The sequence below is a fragment of the Alosa pseudoharengus genome, unplaced genomic scaffold (assembly GCF_046254945.1).
Source record: "Alosa pseudoharengus isolate Yale_2024_CS ecotype anadromous, Long Island Sound unplaced genomic scaffold, YU_APseudo_1.1 YU_APseudo_1.1_scf_15, whole genome shotgun sequence".
Taxonomy (NCBI): Eukaryota; Metazoa; Chordata; class Actinopteri; order Clupeiformes; family Clupeidae; genus Alosa; species Alosa pseudoharengus.
The window spans coordinates 5,103,151-5,124,993 of record NW_027468620.1 but is presented as its reverse complement, the minus strand read 5'-3'; the positions used below and the strand labels follow the sequence as shown (position 1 = coordinate 5,124,993).

General features: G+C 41.0%; 1 protein-coding gene across 4 annotated transcripts; it reads right to left on the bottom strand.

Moving 5' to 3' along the window:
- Nucleotides 1–338: 338 nt before the first annotated feature.
- acss1 (acyl-CoA synthetase short chain family member 1) lies at nt 339–21,577 on the bottom strand. 4 transcript variants are annotated; one of them, XM_076285325.1, is made up of 14 exons: nt 21,029–21,570; nt 20,632–20,728; nt 19,722–19,921; nt 15,477–15,652; nt 15,088–15,240; nt 13,766–13,913; nt 11,739–11,876; nt 10,901–10,993; nt 9,776–9,888; nt 7,106–7,232; nt 6,885–7,012; nt 6,735–6,798; nt 3,776–3,897; nt 339–3,680 (listed from the first exon to the last, which is right to left on the bottom strand). In XM_076285325.1, the coding sequence occupies exons 1-14, from the start codon at nt 21,369–21,371 to the stop codon at nt 3,504–3,506; spliced, it is 2,079 nt and encodes a 692-aa protein (XP_076141440.1). In that variant the 5' UTR covers nt 21,372–21,570; the 3' UTR covers nt 339–3,503. The 4 variants fall into 4 exon arrangements, 1 of the variants encoding a protein (XP_076141440.1); XR_012986982.1 differs by having other exon boundaries at nt 3,654–3,680; nt 3,776–4,532; nt 21,029–21,577; XR_012986983.1 differs by having other exon boundaries at nt 3,654–3,680; nt 3,776–4,359; nt 21,029–21,574.
- Nucleotides 21,578–21,843: the final 266 nt, after the last annotated feature.

Below are 21,843 nucleotides of genomic sequence, written 5' to 3'. Positions count from 1 at the left end.
TATTATAACATATTTATTCTAATATTTTGAGAAACTGATTGTGGGTTTTTCATGAGCTGTAAATTGTAATATTTCACTTTATATGTAATTAATCTAGAATAATGAAATATTCACTTTTTTTAAAATAATTTAAATGGGATATTTTACACAATTTTGAGACCCACCGGTATATTACAATGTAAGACTAACTACAACTACAGTTAGACAACTGTTAAACATGTCATCATTCTGATAGAACGCTAAAAATTATGAAAAATATAGCCTAGATGTTTATTTTCAAAAGTTAGAAGGTTACACCGCATGCCAAGAATCACCCAATTATGTAATTAACATTGAGCAAGATTCCAAGACATTTTATTTAAATACAGAACATCATAAGGCATACAGAAATAGTGTCAAGGGGAGTATGTGCAAAAACTGACAAAAAACTAATACTGTTTTCAGCGAAAAGGTTTAGGCCTATAACTGTCCACAGCAGGTTTTTAGAGGTTTAGATTAGGCTAATCTCATATTCTTTACAATTGTATACTTCATAAAGTAAAAGGTGATCCACGGAATAAAAAAATGTATTCAAGTGTATACAGTAAGCCTATCATCATTACTATAGATCAAAGATTCTAGAGCGCTACGCGCAAGATGGATTACTGGCTGGAAAATAGGTTGGATATGTTGAAGTACGTTCTATGACTCTATGGGCGCCATTTTAATAAGCTCAGGTGTCGTCACAGATGCTGGCTACCGTGGGAATCCTATGGCGCTGATCCTAAAATGTTATCAATATTTGTTCTGTAAAGCTGTATGTTGAAATTACGAGAAACCCAATAGACCACACCATGTCTAGACCAGTTAAATATTGTATAAAGACAATGTCGAATTATTTCCGAGGGTAGGCTAAATTAGGCTAGGGCACTGACATCTGTTCATTCACCAAAACTAAGTTCAATAGCCTATATGTTGGGGATATAGCGTTACTGTAATTTCGTTACTTTATTGGGAAACGAAGTAGGCCTAGTCTAAAGGTAAATTTAAATTTCAGTAATTCGTTACAATTACTGAATAACTGTAACGTCCATTCCTGCATTAGGCCTACTCACATTATCTGTCTATAGCCTAGCCTATTAACTTATTGTCTCCATGATTGCTTATTTAAAATATGGATTAGCCTTGATAGCCTAGGCTACATTATTTCATAGAGATGTGCTAGTGTAGGCCTACAGCGCATTCTCTCCCTGCACCTCTCTCCCTCAAACGGGTTCAGCCTGCATCTCCCCTAAGCAAATCAAAACGGTGGCTCGTGCACTAACTGTTCATGCAGACTTCAACTGGCGCGGTAGCCTACACAACTTTGTTTAAAATGTATACATTCAAGTTGACTTTGCAAAGTTAGTATTATAGCCTATTTATCACAACGTTGTCTGTTGCGTTGTCAATCGCAAACGCAAATTTATTCAAACGGCTAAGGAATTAACTGTAGCTTAATTTGTGGAGGTCGAAGAGAAAGCACCTGTTTGGCATAGGCCTACGCGTAGCCACTGACGGGCATAGGCCCGTCTACTTGTCAGTCTTGCCCGTCCGATTAGAGGGCTTTCCTTCGTTTACGCTCACCATCTTAAAAAGACGAGCAAATCAACACTGCGCTGAAAGCTCAAGAATCAGTCAAATGCGAACAGCCACAGCTCCGTTTAATTGTCAGGTGTGATGAAATGCGTTCATATTCCACTTCTTATGTCATAAACGTTGCATGCCTATGGAAAGGTTTTGTGGTAGGATTGTTCAATGGTCAAGCTGTTGCTTTAATTTGTGTTTTAATTTATGCGACGCACCGATGCTGGGTTCATCAGTTTTGCGCAAGTTTAAAACGTTTAGCCGACTGCGTAATTTGTCATTTTCGTTCTATAAGTTCCACTTTTCATGTCATAAATGTAACATACCTATGATATGGCTTTGCAGTTGTACAATATGGTCAATCTATTGTCTCAATTGTGATTCATGTGAAGCGCGCACCGATGCTGGGTTCATGCACTTGGTCAGCCTGAACAGGAACATCTTGGAGAGGGAATGAGAGAATGAACGCATGCAAGAAACACTTTTTAATTAAACGTAGGCCTAATTTACAAAGACATAAAAAAAATGGTGATAATATAACGTTAGCTAAGTTAGTTTGCCTGCTAGCTAGCTTATCAGTAGGCTATACAGTCTCTCAATGGGAATTTATGTTATCTATTTACCAGTGCAATAGCTACTTCTGTCTAAATAATAGGCCTATTTACCTCTCCTTATTCAGTGTAAACTTGGAAAAAGACCAATCGGGCCTTTCACACTGTCATTACTTGCTGTTCATTACCGAGTAAAAAAAATCAATAAAAAAAAACAGCTGGCAACGTTAAAAACAGCTGTTCAGGTGAACTCATAGAATTGGAACTGTATATGAAATTTTGCGCTGAGCTTATTAAAATGGCTCCCTGTCAGGCTCAGAGCGTACTTCATGTACGTAACTGATCTATCTTGCTCCGCTCTAGAATCTTTGCTAAAGATTCACTGAGGTCAAGATAACCCGGAATGTGCAGGCTACATAGAAAAACGAAAATTAAGGCATTACAAAATTGTTACACATTAGTGGATTACTGCATAGTGATTTATAAGGATAACTCTGAAATACCAAAGTTCAATCCAAATACATAAAGGCTAGCAGTGGTGTAGTCTACGTGAAATGCAGGACTACACAGTACTTAAAAAGCATCACCATCTCAGTATACCCACTAAAAATAGGCAAGGATACGTATTAACATTTGGAGTGGATCACAGTATACCCACTACAGCTAACTAGACTGCACCACAGTATACCCACTACAGCTGACTAGACTACACCACTGAAGGCTGGTTATGCTTATTAGTAATCCATGGATCAAAAACGTATCACAACTTGTGGTATGGATGCTGTTGGATATCCACTGGTTGTTTTGACCGGAAGATTTGTTGGTATTCGGACAAAATGATGAATTAAAGGGAAGCTTGGCAGGATTTCCCCCTCTGCTGGAGAAATTGTGCATTATGCTATTTCAAACTGTGGGAAAAGGTAGTGATAAAGCACATGGATTTGTTTACAAGCTAGCGAACGGTTAGCATAAGTTTGGCAGAACTATGTGGATGTTACAAGGTAAGAAACACGATTTAAAACGAGTTTCTTGTTTCTCACTTCTCTTTCCGGGACAGTAGTCTCAATGTTGCAAGGTTGGTTTTCCGCCTGGGGACGCTAGGCGCAGCGAGAAAAGTCACCATTTTCACCGGGACAGGTCATTTAACCATCCAAATGATTTCTAAACGGGTTTATTAAGTTGAAATAGTTGCCAAGTTCCCCTTTAAAACCTGCAGTTGTATATACTGAAAATGTGTGTGTTAGGCCTACATGTACTTTTCGTAAAGGTATAGGCAACTCTTGGTACACATGATTAAAATTGTGCGCAAGTAATTTCTTTCTCTGGGAAGAAGCTTTGCATGTTCCTTCATTTCTTCGACAGCTGGCTCTTATACTGAATGTGAGTGTCTATAATTTCCTTGACAACTGATGGGTCATCCAGGGTGGACACATCACCTAGATTTTCCGTTTCCTCCATGGCAATCTTCCTGAGGATGCGTCTCATAATTTTACCCGACCGGGTCTTTGGCAGCCTTTTCACTATCTGTTGATGGGTAAGTAGTTACATTTAATACAGATTACAACATATCAGCTCTACCATTACTTCACATAAACTAGTGCAGGTAGAACTATTCTTACCAAAAAGTGATCAGGAACTGCATATTTTGCTATCTTAGTGGCCACTAGGCCTTTCAGTTGTTTAACAACAGCTGACTGGTCCAGACCAGCAGTCTCTTTCAGGACCACAAAAGCAAAAGGCACTATTTAGAGAGAAGGGGAAAGAGAGACAGGATGATCATTTTGCAAGTAGTTATTCAAATAACTATAATACATAAACCGATTAGAAGAAAACACCACAAAACACGTAACACATAATAATAATAATAATAATAATATATATTATATATAATAATATAATTTAAATTAATGATGTTATTTTTACAATCATATTTTGTAACCATCAACACCTGTGTCAATTAGTATGTTCTGATTAACTGTTGTGATGAAAATGTTTATGGGGGAGGTGTGACTGTTATACACCCCTGTTACCACAGGGTGATGCTACAGGGCCAAAGTTACATGTAGTTGAGTGAGAAAAAGGGCCAAGGGCCTTGCAAGGTTTTTATACCTTACATTGTATGCAAAAGGATAAGAGAATAATTGTCTTTGTCCTCTTTATGTCTTTCATGTGTAAATGATTCATCCATGCATCACATAAGAGCCTGCAGAAATACGAGAGTTCAATCATTCACTCAAGTAATGACTGACTGAGGGGCTATGGATGGACGATAAGACTTTGTTGCTAGTTGTCAGGGTCAGAAACACCCCCATGAGAAAGGTCCTGTTAAGAGTTTCCAGCAGATAGTGACACTGCACCACAAGGTCCACAACCTAGCTGTACTTGCAAAAAAAAAAACACACATATAGTGGCAGCCATTTGTCATACTTTGACATATATGGCACTTTTGGTCATTTTCATGAGGAACATTCATTCCAAGCATTATAAAGGGAAGCGTATCACCATTTTTTTGCCATTCTTTTCTCCATGGATATCCACTGTTATTTCCTCCATTACTTAGGAAACTTAACATAGGGTAACTTTTTGAGCAATATTGCTGAGCATGACAGGTTATTCATTTTCTGATTGGATGATCAGAAGTTGCCTAATGATGATGAAAGATATTCAGATAAACGTCAAAGGGAAAGTGCCCAAACACCACCAAGCAACACTGCACTTCCCAGCAACATTGCTTTAAACAGGGGTGTGATTGGCAAAGGTTAAAAACGAAGCACGGAGTACTTTAGTGTACTATAGTTTTGGCAACCGTATATACCGTATCTATATAACCGTATCTACACTTCATAAAATACATGGGGCAAATCCTATGCAAGGGTGGCACTAGAAAGGGGCCTTAAAGAAAGTAATTTTGGGCAAATACTAGGGGGGTCCGGGGGCATGCCCCCCGGAAGAAAAAATTTAAAAATAACCCTTTAAATGATGACATCTGATGACTTTTACGGGAAGTATTAATACATTGAGATACATATAATTCAAACATTATAGCATATTACAATACAGCCTATAAGGCCTAAAGAAAACGAATTTATAATAGAGCAAAGTAGCCTAGGCCTACACAAGATTAAACCAAATATGGCTGAAATATAGGCCATCATGATCATTTTGCCAACAGTGACACAGAACCATGGATTTTTTCCATTTATAACATGTTTTCTTTATAACTTAAACCAACATTGAGTACATTATTTACTATAGGCCTACTTGATGATAATATATAGCCTGCCCCCTAACAGTCCTCTGGGCCTATACAAAATAGTGAATCATGTGATAGGCCTACTGATATTGATGCTGATTGAAGAGTTGTTGATATTTCAGTTCCAAAGAGAATCAAATTACATCGATTCCTCTCCTCCCAAAGTAACACTGTAGGTCCTACACCTCTCCTCCTAAAATAAATGGTAGGCTCTGTTTTAAGCTACTGCACCAGGATTGTGTAGGCTAACCGGCTACAACACTAGTTTTAAAAGCGCACACACTAAATGGAGAGCTAAAATGCGGACTGTGCCTTTAAATTGGCGACTTTTTATCTATCAGCACAATGCTATAGTAGGCTAGTAAGACGTTTACTAAGTATGCCAAAGCTTTGATCTCTTAGCACCGTCACCATAACGTTACGTGTTCTCATGGTGAGATGGCATCCTGAAATATGTTTTAGACAAGGGGCGCAAGGTTCACCGAAGTGAACGGCTGGACAAACGCGTAAATGACAAGGTAAACTAAACAATGTAGTAGGCCTAAGTAGACAGGCTTTGTGGTTAAAACTATGAAAACCTGTAAGGTTAGGCTAGTCTGTCACAGTTAACTTCAAGCACAGCTTACACGCGCAGCATCACGAGATTCATTATCGGAAAATCCTGACAGCGAACCCGATGCAAAGCCAAAACGAGAAAAAAAAAACTTCATACATAATGTCTTTAAATCAATTTGTTGACCTGTACTGTTTCATGGCTTCTGCTGACAAAAACTAGTTCGCCACACACATTCACACTGAACTTGAATCAAGCATTCTTCAGAATCCAGCTGATCAACGCGTCCCGACTACTTTCACTTTCAATTAAATAAACGGAATAGGCCCACTAGGCTACTTGCGGCGGCGTGATATTCGGAAAGATGTGAAGCCCAAAACCCGTCGTCATTGTCAGCGGCCTGTTATAACAATGGCCTGACTTATACAGAAATATAGTCTACCTCTCACCCACAGACCCCCCCCCCCCCCCTAAAAAAAACTCATCGGATCTATACGAATTGTGTAGGTCTTATTTTCAAGTCGAAAAAAACGGAATTCCGTTTAAAAACGGAAGAATCACACCCCTGTTTAAAAGTTGTCCTATGTAGGCTATTAACTTTACTGTCTTTAAAGGTTTAAATGAAACCGTTCTATACCCACAAGAGCATTCTACAAGACATGTAACAGTTCAAGTGAATGAATGCAAATATTTGTGCCATACATGTTTAATTTCTATTATACGTGAATGTCAAAAACACTGAATTGTTGCAGGTTGTGTTCTAACTTCTTACCTTCTCCTTTGATATCGTGTGAAATACCTATGACAGCAGTTTCAGGTACTTCTGGGTGTTCGTCCTTACACAGAGAAAAACACAAGTAACACTCATGCCATCTTTGCTATACATATCACATTGGTAGACCAACACCTAAAGTATGCTCACCAGGGCATCCTCTATTTCTGCTGTGCCTAAGCGATGACCACTGATATTGATAACGTCATCCATACGTCCTGTAATCTGATAGTATCCCTCTACTGACCGGTAAGCTCCATCACCAGTGAAGTAATGACCTGAAGAGTAATGTCACACATACAGATTAAATATTTCATTTTTTATTTGCAAAGAAGGTGCTCAATCAAAGAGACAAGAGCCCATGCACTCACCAGGGTATGGCTTGAAATATGCATCCACAAATCTGTCATGGTCTCCATATATGGTTCTGGCCATTCCAGGCCATGGCTGACTGACACAAAGTGCTCCAGTGACATCATTTCCTATGATTTTCTGTCCCTGTTGCAAAAGGATAAAATACCTATGTAATTATGTAATAATAAAAAAAAGTGTGTGTGTGTGTGTAAATTAATAGAATAGGATTGAATAGAAATTGTAATGCTATACTAATATGACAGCATCACACACATGACCTTGGGAAAGACAACTTCCTCATAAACTGCTCGGTGAGTCCCAAAGCCTTAGTTAAGGCAAAAGAGTAACAGCCTGCCTGAGGTCAAAGAGTGAAAAGGGTACAGTGACCACAACACCCTCAAAGCCGTCTAAAGCTGGTAATCGGGAGAAACGCACAGAGGCCCGTTTTAATTGCAAAGTGAAAGACGTTTGGGGGGAGGGAGGAGGTCCAGCGCAGATGTCAGCATAGGTCAACCCCAAGAATCCAGTCAACTGAATGATGTGTTCTGGTCGCAGCAGAGATTAAGACTTTATGGTCATTTTCCTAGTACCACAGTTATCTGGAGACTCAGTCAGGATGATGGTCAATCAGGAAAACAGGTTTTATTCTTTCAGTGATGCGCATCAAGGGAGAGACATACGTTGCACCCAAATTGGGTCCGTATCTGTAACTAGACAAGGAATATTCTAAACTTAAGTACGTGACCTCTTCTTCTAACTCAGAAGGCTGATCCTTAGACAGTCGTTAATCAGGAGGACCCGCACTTGCATTTGGACAAATGTAAGCAGCCATACATGACCATGGGAAGTGTGAAAGCCCCTCTTTCCTGCTCACCTAGTATCTGGCTACGTTCACACCGCAAGTCGTAATGCTCAATTTGGATTTTTTGCTCAGATTCGATTTTTTGTTTGGTTGTTCACATTACCTTTTAAAATGTGGCCTATATCAGATTCCAGTGTGAACTGTTTGTGGCTCCAAACTGACCCGCATGCCCAAAAGAACAATAACAACGACATCAGCTAACTCCCGCCGGCGCATAATTGTGATGTAGATTGACGTAAAAGTCAAAACAAGAGATACATATGGGTAGAAAATCACCAATGGTGAAGAAAGGTGAAGATAATAGACTGAAGTCCTACTCCTCAGACTAACACAAGGGCAGTTTAGTAGAGGGCTCTTATCCCTTTGGTTAGTTGATCAGTTCCCAGACAATACTAAATTTATGGCTGTTGTGAAACCACAGTTCAAAGTATTGTAAAGGTGACATTCCCAAAGAACAGCTTTGCCAAACAGTCACTGAGATCTTGAAAGAGTAACCTTTAGGACCTATTTAGCCTAGACCTAATTAATGGAGCCAACAGCGATTACTATTTTATCTAAGCTATTTTATCTAGACATAAAACATTATTACACAGTATAATTACTGCTACTATAATTATTGTATATAACTACTATATTATATAACTACTGTTACTATTATTACCGTACTATTAATAGTAATAGTATCTGGAATACTGCAAAATGTGAGGATTCTGTTTAGTTAATTATACTGCTAATTGATCTGCTGTCTGAGCAGTGGACTCTAAGTGGATAAGCATGCAACACATGGGAGCAGCCAGTGCTTTGACACCATCATTACACCAGTACTGAGACAGAAGCCACAGAGGAATATAACTCATTACATATGCATTAATCGCCAATTCACCAATTTCCCTAATTGTCCTTAAGTTTTAATTAACCAATCAGCCATTCAGTAAGTCTTATGGTCACAAAATCAGGTCAATTTGCAACTGACAAATGTCTGAGTGGAGTAATGGTGACTCAGAAAGAAGATCCTTCAGATTTAGTCTGCCATACTTTAAATTACTAAATATACTCAGCTGTATATAATTCATATACAATATCTGTACACCTGAATAACTATAGAATGTATGTTTTGTATAAATATTGCATATAAATGATATAACATAAGTATTCTGTAAGCCACCAGACAGCCCTTCAGGGTGAGACATTTGACCCAGTCTGTCGGGTGAACTAATCCCCAAAAACCCTCACTTCTGCCGCCACTGAACTCCCAGTCTCACCCCACAAAGCAGTTGGCACGGGCCAACATATGGGGGGCATTCTCCTCATAAGTCACTTCAGGACGTGGATTATCATCAACTGATTATCTGTCCCAGTTTAATAAAGTCTCCTTAACTCTTACCAACCCCCTCTTACCACCACCCACACCCCCACCATATCCATCATACCCATCCCCCCACGCCTACTGAACCCCCATCCCACGCACCCCTCCTCTTGATCGACCCTTCTCTAAGCACACCATTCATCCTTCTATTCATAGGGATAAGAGGGGGGTTGGAGGGTGTGGAAACAATAAAAGCTACCATCCTTGAGCATTTTGTCTTTGCAAAACACACTTAATATTAGAGGAGTTCAGAAGAGATACTTCACACCTTAACAGAGATTGTTAAAGCAACAATTTACATTTGGAGTTGTACCAGTAATAAAATTACATAATTTTAAGTGATAATAACTACTGAACTGGCTGACATGAGCTGAACTATGTGAGAAACTATATGAGTTCTAACATCTGACTTCTAACTTCTCCTGACAAGGGCCAAGGGTCAACTGTGAGAAAAGTCACCTTCTCTCCCATGAGGGCTGGCTCTATTCCAAAGAAAGGTCTCATCGCCATGGCAGGTCGAATTTCTGCTCCCTCCTCGGAAGGCCGAGGGGAAATGCACACACCGCCCGTCTCTGAAGGAAAGGAACAGAGTACATGTTGTGAAGGGAGGAGAGAGTTGGGGCAGAGGGGAAAAATAACACACTACTTGTATCACCTATATATCACTGGTTTCATCAATGTGCGTCAGTAAGTACACCCTAGTCCATTGCCGTTTTCCATTAGACTTTGGACAAACATTATCCGTGACACTGTTATACAAAGATATAATGGAGCACTGGGCAGTAAGAGGCTAAAGAATATGATGACTGCTAATCCTGTCTGCTACCATTATGAGAGAAGGCAAGAGGTCCAACACTACAACACATTTCTACAACAGTTTTATTTACAATGTACAGTATATTATAATAGTAGGCTATAGAGATTAAAAAATAATCCAAAAGTTTAGTTTCCTAAAATGGACATTATTTTTTTCTCTGAAGCGTCCGTTTAAGGAGGCACTAAAGGGTTTTTCAAGGAGAACTGACCAAGACTAAGGGAGAGAGAGTGAGGGGGGGGAGGGGGTTATTTTAATTCATTTTCAATAGAGGATGCAGATGTTCCACATGCTAATCGCAAATTAGAGCCAAGCCACTGACAAACAGAGTATCAGACAGACTTAATGCATGGCTTCACACGGAACGCACAACAAATTAAGTCAGGCATCTTGAATTTCCCCTGGGGATCAATAAAGTATCTATCTATCTATCTATGTAGAATGGCACTCTTTCTTCAAGTTCATCCGCACTTGCTCGCCACCTCTAGTTTCTCTTCCATTTCTTAGCAAAATCAGCTTGTGTTGATTATGAATTTATATTAGTTTGAGAGAAGCCATCTGCTCTTTTAACTTACTAGCTCCTGCCTTTAATGCCTTTTTGTCAGCCAGTGATAGAGTGCAATTCCTGAGTTGCAGTCCAATAACACAGCTTAGAGGTTACGATGGAAAAAACACAGATTTACAAATCAAACTGATACCAACACTTTCAAAAGTCCTAATGGTAAATAATATTACAAATAACAATAGAAGTAATGAGAGTAAATCTTTACCCGTCTGCCACCAAGTATCCACTAGGGGGCATCGGCCATCTCCAACCACATTGTAAAACCAGTCCCAGGCCTCATGGTTGATTGGCTCGCCAACTAATTACAGTAACAAAGTACACAATCCATTGAGCATACATTAAATACACTTGACATTGTACTGTTGTTATGCACAAATCCATTTGAGAGTGTAGAGATATCATAATTTTGTAGTAGAATGTGAATGATACAATCTGGACAATCAGTTATTTCAGTGGCTTGTAGTTACAAAGCTAAACCAAATCCAGTACTTTTCCACTGTGTACACAGATAAAATGTATTTCTGTCAAGTACAATGAATTGCTTTCATCGCTTGCATTATAACTGCAGTTTATTTTATTTTAGTCAAAGTAATTGGATCCAAATACACTGGTTGAGTAGATTGTCCACTGTTTAGTATTTAAGGACCACACTGTTGGCCTCCCTGCTGGCCAAAAAAGCCTTTGCCAGCCTTGAGTTCACAAAACACACGCTAATTAAGAAGTGGCCCAGTGCACTGGCACTGAATCTGCCTTCTCTTTGTTAAATCCAGTGAGCACAGAGCTCATTAGAGCTCATTCCATAGAAAGGTGAACCTCAGATCAAAAACACTCCTGGGTAACTCATTAACCTGACCACAGTCATTTGTTTTGAAATGATTTTTTGATCATGGCACATTCTCTGGCACAGAAAAAAGATCTCTTTGGTCCCTCTCTCCTACTGCTCTAAATGTCCCCTGTGTAATTTTATAAGGGTGATAAACAGTAGCTGCTAAGGGTACAATGTCCAAAGGCGTGCTATAGTGGCACTTCCTGTTCTGTCTAACCTGAGCCAAGGGTTTTCAGCGAGGATCGGTCATACTTCTTCACCCAGCTCTCATCGTACTTCAGTAGCAGGCGGACGGCTGTCGGGGCACCATAGAACTGATTTATCCCCAGACGCTGCACAGTCTCCCAGTATCGTCCTACAACAGGCCATCAAGACTTATTACATACATCACTTATCAATAAAAAATTAAAAACAATGAGGGATATAACACCAAAGCATACGATGATAGAAAATATATAGTGCAATGGAACTCTGAGTATATTGTTCAATGACAAAAGGAAGTAGCTATTTAATCTTGAATCTTGAATAAAATTTAATCTAATCTAATGTAATCTATTGAGATTACATAATAAATAGTGATTACATAATTGGTATACATCGCTAATAGCAAGCAATTAAAGGAGAATTCCGGTGTGATATTGACCTAAAGTGTATTGAAACATGATACCGAGTGTGAACGTATGTCTTATAGCCCATCTCGGCTTGTCCCCTGCACTCCAAAATCTGGCGCTAGTTAGCCGATGCTACCAACAGCTTTTTCAATGGTGGTGCTTCGGCATCGGGCTAGCCAAGCAAATAAATCACTGTTTTACACCATTTACGAGGCTCAATGTATCTCCACACTTCATTGGTAGACTTCCGAGGGCCCTGACATTTAAAACGAGACATTGAGAACTTTGAAAAAGCACTGGTAGTTTACTTACAAGACGATTTATACAGACAGTATCTTCACGAAGTTTAGCGTTTGCAGCCATCTTGAATTTAGTCACGATAAGTCGAGCGACGAGTAAGAATGAACATGTATGATAAGGGATCAGATTCCAAAAATAATTCAGTGGAAATGCATGGATTCCAGTTGCTGCTACTGCAAGAAACTGGAATCCATACATTTCCACTGAATTATTTTTGGAATCTGATCCCTTATCATACCTGTTCATTCTTACTCGTCGCTCGATTTATCGTGACTAAATTCAAGACTAAACTTTGTGAAGATACTGTCTGTATAAATCGTCTTGTAAACTACCAGTGCTAAAACAGTGATTTATTTGCATGGCTAGCCCGATGCCGAAGCACCACCATTGAAAAAGCTGTTGGTAGCATCGGCTAACTAGCGCCAGATTTTGGAGTGCAGGGGACAAGCCGAGATGGGCTATGAGACATACGTTCACACTCGGTATCATGTTTCAATACACTTTAGGTCAATATCACACCGGAATTCTCCTTTAATAAATTTTTTGATAAAAAGCTTTTGAAAGTTAGGTGTTCTGTTGTGACTAAAATTCAAATTCTGTAATGAATGAAACAGCATACGAACAGCCATAAGTGACAATGGGAAGGCTTAAGGACCATCAGTACAACGAAATGCAGTTTAACATCTAAACAGTAGTGCAATCATAAAAAAATGCTTTTCTTTATAACAGTGCTTAAAAAAAGACATAAAAACACAGATCATGTTAGTCCATTATTAAAGTGCATTAACAAATAAAGTGCATTCTGTAGTTCTGAGGAATCAGACAGTCCATAGTCCATCATTAGTAAAGGCAGACTGCAGGATGATCATAGTGCTTTGTTGAGGTGCATTAATAAAGTGCATGGTGGTCAGAAGTAAAAGGAGTGCAAAAGGAGACGGGACGGAGCGGGGCAAAGAGTCTGATTCACAACTCTTTCAACCATAAAGTGCCACTGTCAATGAGTTATTGAGCAACATTGAGGAGTTTATGTCTTTCATGAATTGAGGAGTTTATATCTTCATTGAAACTGAGGCACAAATAAGAGCCTAAACTGATAAACAGGCACTATCCAGGCCCCTCAGCATTCGTCAACCTAGATACCACTTAGGCGGTTCTGTCAACTGACTGGCAAGCTTTCTGTGACTGTTCAGAGCAATACAGATACTTGATACAAGCTGTGAGGACACATGGAATGTTTACATGGGGAACAGGGGAATAATCCTCTCTGGAGTATATGAGGCTTTTCAGACGCTCACAAAAGCTGCTGTTGACACAACCTGCACTGATATCTCACCTGGGTCTGGGTACACAGGTGTGCTTTCAAAAAGCACAGTGGTAGCACCGTTGCATAATGGTCCATACACAACATAGCTGTGGCCAGTCACCCAGCCGATATCTGCCACGCAGCCAAACACATCGCCCGGTCGGTAGTCAAACACATACTGCAAAGAGAAAGAGCCTGGGTGAGATTACGGTAGAGCAGTGGTCATATTGTGAGTATGATGTACTTTCACAGTCATAGCATTAACTGAAGCATGATAATATGTTGGCCTTATGAAGAACAAATAAGCCATTAATGAGCTCTGAAGGAAATGAGTTACTATCAGTGGAACATTTGTATAGTTCACCAAGCCAGTGTCCCCAAATAAATCAGCTTTATTCAGATCACATTTTGGCCGAGGATAAGAAAGCCCTGGGTCTGTTTGTGTGAGGAAACCTACACATGCATCACCATGGTGCATCTTGCTCATAGTGAGTGAGTGCTAAAAAAATGCTACAGGTTTACCTGGCCCTCTGCCAAGAAGCCCAGAGTTTCAAGGGGTGATGTGGAATAAAGCAGCTTTGGTCTGTTATTTGATTCCAAATGTGCAGAGTGCCAACGGGACTGAATGAGGATGGGAAGCTAATGTCTGTTTGTGTGCCACTGAGCCGGTAAGCTACTTAGAAATTAGCAGCACATCGCATGCGGATTCATCCATGCCGTGTTGTCTGACAGTCATTATAAACAACATCATGGTCAATATTATCATCACACAGCTTTGTTGCTGACAATCCAAGCCCCACCCCCACCCATGCTCCCACACCCACACCATGACCTGGAGAGAAGACAGATGTTTCAGCGTGTCACAAAAACAAGCTAATTCTGTTTCAGAGAGGCCTAAAATCTGCTCCCGTATGGTGCATGGATGATGAGCAAGGTTTCTCACAACTAAGGGGGAACATAAGGCTGGAAGAACAAATATGCTAGTTGTACACAACAGTTTATCGCTTAATCTGTGTGTTATGATCTGGTAATTCCAAACAGATTCAAAATATATATCATGTCACTGATCTGCTGAAGTCTTTCTTATGGTTCTTGCATCACACAACACATTGATGCATTTTATGTAAGATTGTGGAAAAAAAACACATATAAGTATTGCAAAGCAAACCTCTTTGCATGTCATACATGCTCATGTAAATACAAACATGTTTATGACTGGAACGAAAATACTGTTGACATCATAGCATGCTTATCTTGTTTATGTACACACACAAGATCCATCTGGCTGGAGTCGGCTCAAAACAAACAAACAACTCTCAAAGACAAAGAGCTGGTCGGACAGGTGAACCCACCTGGTGAGTGAGGGATGCATAGAGAAGGTAGCCGGCGTGTGTGTGGACGATGCCCTTGGGCTTGCCAGTGCTCCCTGAGGTGTAGAGCATGAAGAGCATGTCTTCACTCTCCATTGGCTCTGGAGGACACTCGGCTGACTCCTTGGCCATAGCCTGAAAAACAAACAGACCCATAACATCACAGAAGGCTCAATTGAGTGGTTGGCTTTGAGTAGTTTGTTTTCACTCAAGGACCCTCAGGGGTCAGATTCCCATAAAATGAGCCAAAGTCCAAAGCTCACTTTTGTCTATATTTCAGTATGATCTTTGAGTAGTGTTTGAGCACACTTAGTCCATTTCCCAGAGGCATCTGGCCAGTGCTCTAGGGTTACCCTACAGTCTTACTGTACCTCTTCTAGTGGAATGTCCAGTTCCCCCATGTGGACTGTGTTAGTGGTCCTCTGAGCTACAAACACATGTGTGATAGATGGGCAGCTCTTCACAGCAGCATCCACAGTGGTCTTCAGGTTGATAACACGTCCCCCCCTCACGGCCTGGTTGCACGTGACCACGGCCTTGCACTGGGCTGGGAAGGACAGGCAAACCAAGTGGAGAATGAGTTAGCGCTCAGAATCCAGAGAATGTTCCGTGACATGCTTAAAATGCTCTCTAAGTTGTTCTACACATGCATACTGACTGACTGACTGCGTGCTAAATTTAGAGTGACCTTCAGATGGCAGTGGCCCAAAAGGGAATCTGCCTGTTGTCAGACCCCTACAAAGCTAAATTCATTTCCCTTTATTCTCAAACTGTCTGGCAACGAACCCCATACAATAACCCAAGTAAAAAATATATTATGACTGCATTTATCATAAAAACAAAAATCCTTTTGGAGGACGTATACAGTAGCCAGATAATTGTTGCTATGGGTTTAACCCTACATCATCTGTACATCTGTACCTCCCACCTCTTACCTTAAACTTCCACAGCGGTTCAAATGCATTAAACGAGAGCTGGTTCTTATCTGATCACATCATGTCAGTCTCCAATAGAATTAGTGGGGTAATGCAGCACCTGTTTAATCTCATGCAAAAGCCACAAAAGCTCTGTGGCTAAAGTCAAGGAGGATGGTGCCACAAGCAGGGATAAACCAAACAGAAAGGCAGGGATACATATTTCTGTTTAATCATGTTTAACCACATAGACATTTCTAGCTTGTAATACACTATATGCATGGTACATGTTTTATCATAGTTCTGACTGCCAGTTAAATCAATATATTTCATTCCCAAAGGATTTTCACAGATTTCGCCGGTGATATGGTTGCCTTACATTACATTACATTACATTACATTTGGCTGACGCATTTTTAACCAAAGCGACTAACAACATGGTAAACAGTTTAAGTTTTAGAGCAATTCTCAACAATATTGGGACAATTTAAAAACATAAGAATAAGTACAGTAAGAATAAGTGCATCAGTAAGTGCTGTTTTTAACAGTTACGTGTCCGTTTAAGACGGCTGGTGAGTGCTAGGATCAGCAAGACTTGTTGTAAGTGTTGCTATGAGAGGAGATGTTCTCTAAAGAGCTGGGTCTTCAGGAGTTTTTTGAAAATGGAGAGGGATGTCCCTGCCCTTGTAGGAACTGGCAGTGTGTTCCACCAACGAGGAACAACAGATGAGAAAAGTTTGGATTGGCCTGAGCGTACCGGAGGTAGAGCTAGACGTCGTTCGTCTGAGGAGCGCAGCGGTCTGGAGGTAGCGTATGTCTGTATGAAGGCATTCAAGTAGGTGGGAGCAGAACCGGAGACTACTTTGTAGGCAAGCGTTAGAGCCTTGAATTTGATGCGGGCCGCCATAGGTAGCCAATGTAGCTGGATGAGTAGCGGGGTAACATGTGCCCTCTTGGGTTGGTTGTAGACCAGGCGCGCCGCCGCGTTCTGGATCATCTGAAGTGGTTTCACTGCGCAGGCTGGGAGACCTGTCAGGAGGGCGTTGCAGTAGTCGAGTCGTGAGATGACTATTGCCTGAACCAGAAGTTGGGTGGCATCTTGAGTTAAGTAAGTCCTGATTTTCCGTATATTGTAGAGTGCGAAACGGCATGACCGGGCGACTGAGGCAACATGATCTGAGAAGTTTAGTTGGTTGTCGAGAACAACTCCTAGATTTCTTGCAGTCCTGGTAGGTGAAACAGACAGGGAGTCAAATTTGATGTTGATGTCGTGGTGTATGGTAGGTTTAGCTGGGAGGACCAGCAGTTCAGTCTTTGAGAGGTTCAGCTGGAGGTGGTGTGCCTTCATCCATGTAGCTATGTCTGAGAGGCAATCCGAGATCCGTGCTGAAACCAAGGGGTCATCAGGTGGAAAGGACAGATAGAGCTGTGTGTCGTCTGCATAGCAGTGGTATGAGAAGCCATGCGAACGGATAATCTGTCCCAAGGAGGTGGTCGTAGATAGCAAAGAGAAGGGGGCCCAGTACTGAGCCCTGGGGGACCCCTGTGGTGAGATGGTGAGGTGCAGATAGCTGACCAAGCCATGATACGTTAAACGAGCGTCCTGTGAGGTAGGATTCAAACCAGGAGAGAGCAGAACCGGAGATTCCCATGTTAGCGAGTATAGAGAGAAGGATGCGGTGATTAACCGTGTCAAAGGCAGCCGATAAGTCAAGCAGAATGAGTACTGATGACCGAGCGGTCGCCCTGGCTTCTTTTAAGGCTTCTGTTACAGACAGCAGAGCCGTTTCGGTAGAGTGGCCGCTTTTGAACCCAGACTGATTTGGATCCAGAAGGTTGTTCTGTGAAAGGAAGTCAGAGACCTGTTTGGAGACTGCTCGTTCAATGCCTTTGGATAGGAAAGGCAGGAGTGAGACAGGGCGGTAGTTCTCGACTTGAGCAGGGTTGAGAGAAGCTTTCTTAAGTAACGGTGTTACCCGGGCCATTTTGAACGCTGTTGGAAATGTGCCGGAGGTTAGCGAGGCATTGATCACGTGTGTGATAGCTGGTGCAATGGTCGGGCTGATGGACTGAAGTAGGCTCGTAGGTATAGGGTCCAGCGAGCATGTGGTAGGACGGCTGCATGTCAGGAGTCTAGATACTTCATTCTCGGAGAGAGGCGTGAATGCTGAAAAAGATGATCTAGCTGTCCCTAGAGGTTGTAGGAGTGCGGTATCTGAGTCAGATGCGTTGAGTGGGCATGTAGAGAATTGACTGCTGATTGCCGCCACTTTGTTTGTAAAAAAGCCTTAAGGGCTAAGACACTAAAAGTCTTCAGTGATTTATTTTGTACTCCAACCCATTCCCCTGCATAAACGTATTATGTAAGGTATTACAGCCAGGTATTTGGCGACCTTGAGGGCCTGCTCTATTTCATATCCTCTACTGGTTTAGAAGTCTCTGGAGTACAGTTTAGATGCCACTAGGAAAAACTGGTCTTATGTCAGCTTTTCCTTTTCGGGAATAAGCACTGTGTCCAAAACACACCAGAACCACTTTTATCACTGCTTGATGTTCCACTTTAAACATGAACTTCTGGGAAGTGTGTACAGTGTTGACACATGCAACACTTATCACCCCTCTCAAGGTGAGAGGAAGAGTGAACTGTGCTAACTATGGAGATAAAATATGGAGTAGGCTATATCTCATAAATATGCAGTGACCATTAATCTATTTTTGTAGGCACACATTTCAAGGTAAAAGGAAGTATTAGTTGTTATGCTTAAAAAGGAGTTTAAAAACCCTGATAAACCTTAACCTCATTGTTTAGCAACTATGATGAAATTCGGTAATCCTATCATTTCGCAACAGCTGACACATTCAACAGAATGTTCCTGCCATTATGCATGCTGAAACATTGTTTCCTGTGCGTTACAAAATGTAATTCCACCGTTAATGTTGTGGTTTAATAATGTGAGGTCACGCTTATGTTTAAAGTTGTCAGCAGTCACTTTTGTCCAAAGTGATTTACAATGACATCAATAAACATTATTAATTAACATTAAAATCAACAGCTGAAAGTAAAGTCATATAGCCTAAATAAAACAAATGCTAATATTAGTATATTAGACTACAATGTAACAGATAACAAATAACAATAAACATAAATATAAACAAACCACAACTCTGTGGAGATACAAGGTAAACAAATGTTTTTTAAGATCTCAAAACTATTAGGTTAATCATTCCACCAATGAGGAATCATATAGAAAAGAGTCTTGACTGTGACCTTACTGTGTTGATGAAAGGCTAACATAGCAGACCCTCATCAGAGGACCACAACCGGCGAGAAGGGGCATAGAGCTGGATCATGGAATTAAGAAAGCAATGCTATGCTATGCTGGCTGCTATAGGAAGACAATGAAGAGTAACTAACAGAGGAGTTACATGTGTCTTCTTTAGCTAAAGATCAGATGTGCTGCTGCATTTTGAGTAATCTGTAATGGTGTCCTTACACAAGCAGATAGGTCAGCTAACAATGCATTGCAATAGTCCAGTTTGGAAATAACCATGGCACAAGTATGTTGTATGCTTATGAACCTGACGAAAACCTGCAACACTGAGACTGACAGGGTGTAATGGCTCAATGCATATGACCTCTCTCTCTCTCTCTCTCTCTCACACACACACACTCTCTCTCTCTCTCTCTCTCTCTCTCCTCACCATCTTGGATCCTCCCTGCCAAAGCCTCTGAGCTGAAGCCAGCGAACACCACTGTGTGCACCGCACCAATGCGAGCACAGGCCAGCATGGCAGCCACTGCAATGGGCGACACGGGCATGTAGATGGCCACCCGGTCCCCTTTCTGAATCCCATGGCTTTTGAGAGTGTTGGCCAACCGGCATGTAGTCTCCAACAGATCCCTGTGGAGAAATAATGGAGATCCCGTATGCACAGGTTTGAAATAGTTGTCATTCGTTGAAGTTTATACAATGTAACACCCATCTGTGGGTCTTCTGAAACTGTTAAGACCATGTCTTTCTATTATGTAAATCAACGTTGCCCTAATGAAACCCTTCACATTTTTCTTCACAATGCTCTGAGTGCCCAGAAATGATTTCCTTACACACTTCATTCACAGTGAACATTGTGGGTTCAGCTATCTGTGACAGAGTCCCAAGTATCCTGTTTGTACTCTGAAACAGGAAGTTCTTAAGTAGGCCTACTATAGCAGTTAGCACGTTTTTTATCTGCCAGCACTAGGAATGCATAGTGAGGCTCTGGCATGGAAACCTAACCATTCTGCCCCTAATACAACTAAAAATTAGGATCTTACATAAACAATGTAGGCCTACAACACAAACATATTATGCTAAATACACTTGTGCTTATGTTCAATGTATTCTGTGACGTGGGCTAGAATAGCACTTTGATGAACATGTAAACAATAACCATTGCCACAGCAGATCAAGCAAGTGTTTGCCTTTGCAAAGCATTGCACTATAATCCTACAAGGTGCATCCAACAAATTGCATTAGATCAAGTTTGCATGCATTTATGTCTTATTAGTTGCAAGCAGTGGATTTCAGTTGGTTCTCTGACTGCACTTTACTTTAGTTTAACTTTAGTTTACCTGTAGGTCACTTTAACCTCTGTGCCAGGTTCATCTCTCTCCCACACCAGGGCGAGTTTATCGGGATGACTCGCAACGTGTACATCCAAACAGTTCACTGCCGACCAGAATATCATATGGTGAATTTAGCAGCCGTGACAAGTGCTTTGTCTGTTTAAACAGTGAAAACAGTGCTAATAAGTTGATTAAAAATGTCCCAGCCTGATGCACTTTGCTAACGATAGATTTGTATTTATTTTGTGGAGCCCGATCTTTAATAATGAAACAAAGACATGGATGTTGCGAGTAGTGCATAAAGTAACGGGTAAGGGTGTGGGGTTTTGGCTCGAATTGTGGTTACGTAATCGGGCTAAGAGAACAACTTGTATAACATCATGCATGGACTTGTTCTTATTACCAGAGACGTTCAGTTGTCCTCCAAGAAACCAGTTGATTCTTCCTTTAGAAATATCACAGTCCTTCACTTGGTCGAACGGTCTGATCCATGTTAACCTCTCTTTAGCGATTGATCCCCAAAATCTCTCTGAATTCTCCACTGACAGCTCGTACAATTCTGTGTATGTGCGACCAGCGAGAGTTGAGCTTAAGCGCGGCAGTAACTCTCTGTTCTTCACGCCGGTGCTTGATACTATTCTTCTAAAGTGCACAGGGACACATCTTTGGTAAGAGTCTTTCCTAAAGGAAACAGTCCCTTTGTTAACGAGAAATAAAACACTTGAACGGCTCCTATGTGCGGCCATATTCCGTCATTAATGACCGCTGTCCAGTGTGCGTTATCACGTTTTTACAGGCGGTGTAAGAGAGAGGAAGGCTGGGATAAGTAAGCGAAAGTTATCAAAAGCCTAGATCTGTTGGACATCCCCATCTGTACCTCTTCAGCACTTCGTGTTTGAGCAATTGTGTTGCGTAAGAAAGGCGGAATAACTTGCAAGAACCCAGCTCATTGAAATCGTCAGTATGCAGCTGTAATCTTAAAGTTGAGGAACACCATACTTCTCTGTGCACTACAGCAATGTACTAGCATCGCTATTTTTGAGTAATTGTCAATTTATGCATGGGCTATTTCGCTACTAGATGTGTCTCAAGCTGTAGGCTAAAGCAGGCTATAAATTATGACACCATGTAGGCCTAGGCTACAAAAGCTTTGCAATAAGTATTCGACCAGTGTCACTTTGACTTATTTTGCCGGTAAATGACATGAAGCCTAAGTAA

Bases quoted from the DNA above. Each gene is read 5' to 3' on its own strand.
- acss1 (XM_076285325.1), bottom strand. From the start codon at position 21,371: ATGGCCGCACATAGGAGCCGTTCAAGTGTTTTATTTCTCGTTAACAAA. The intron at 15,241-15,476 runs GTACAGTAAGAC...TTTGTTTTTCAG, and splicing joins TGGACATTCCACTAGAAGAG to GCTATGGCCAAGGAGTCAGC. The intron at 9,889-10,900 runs GTAAAGATTTAC...CCTTTCCTTCAG, and splicing joins GGATACTTGGTGGCAGACGG to AGACGGGCGGTGTGTGCATT.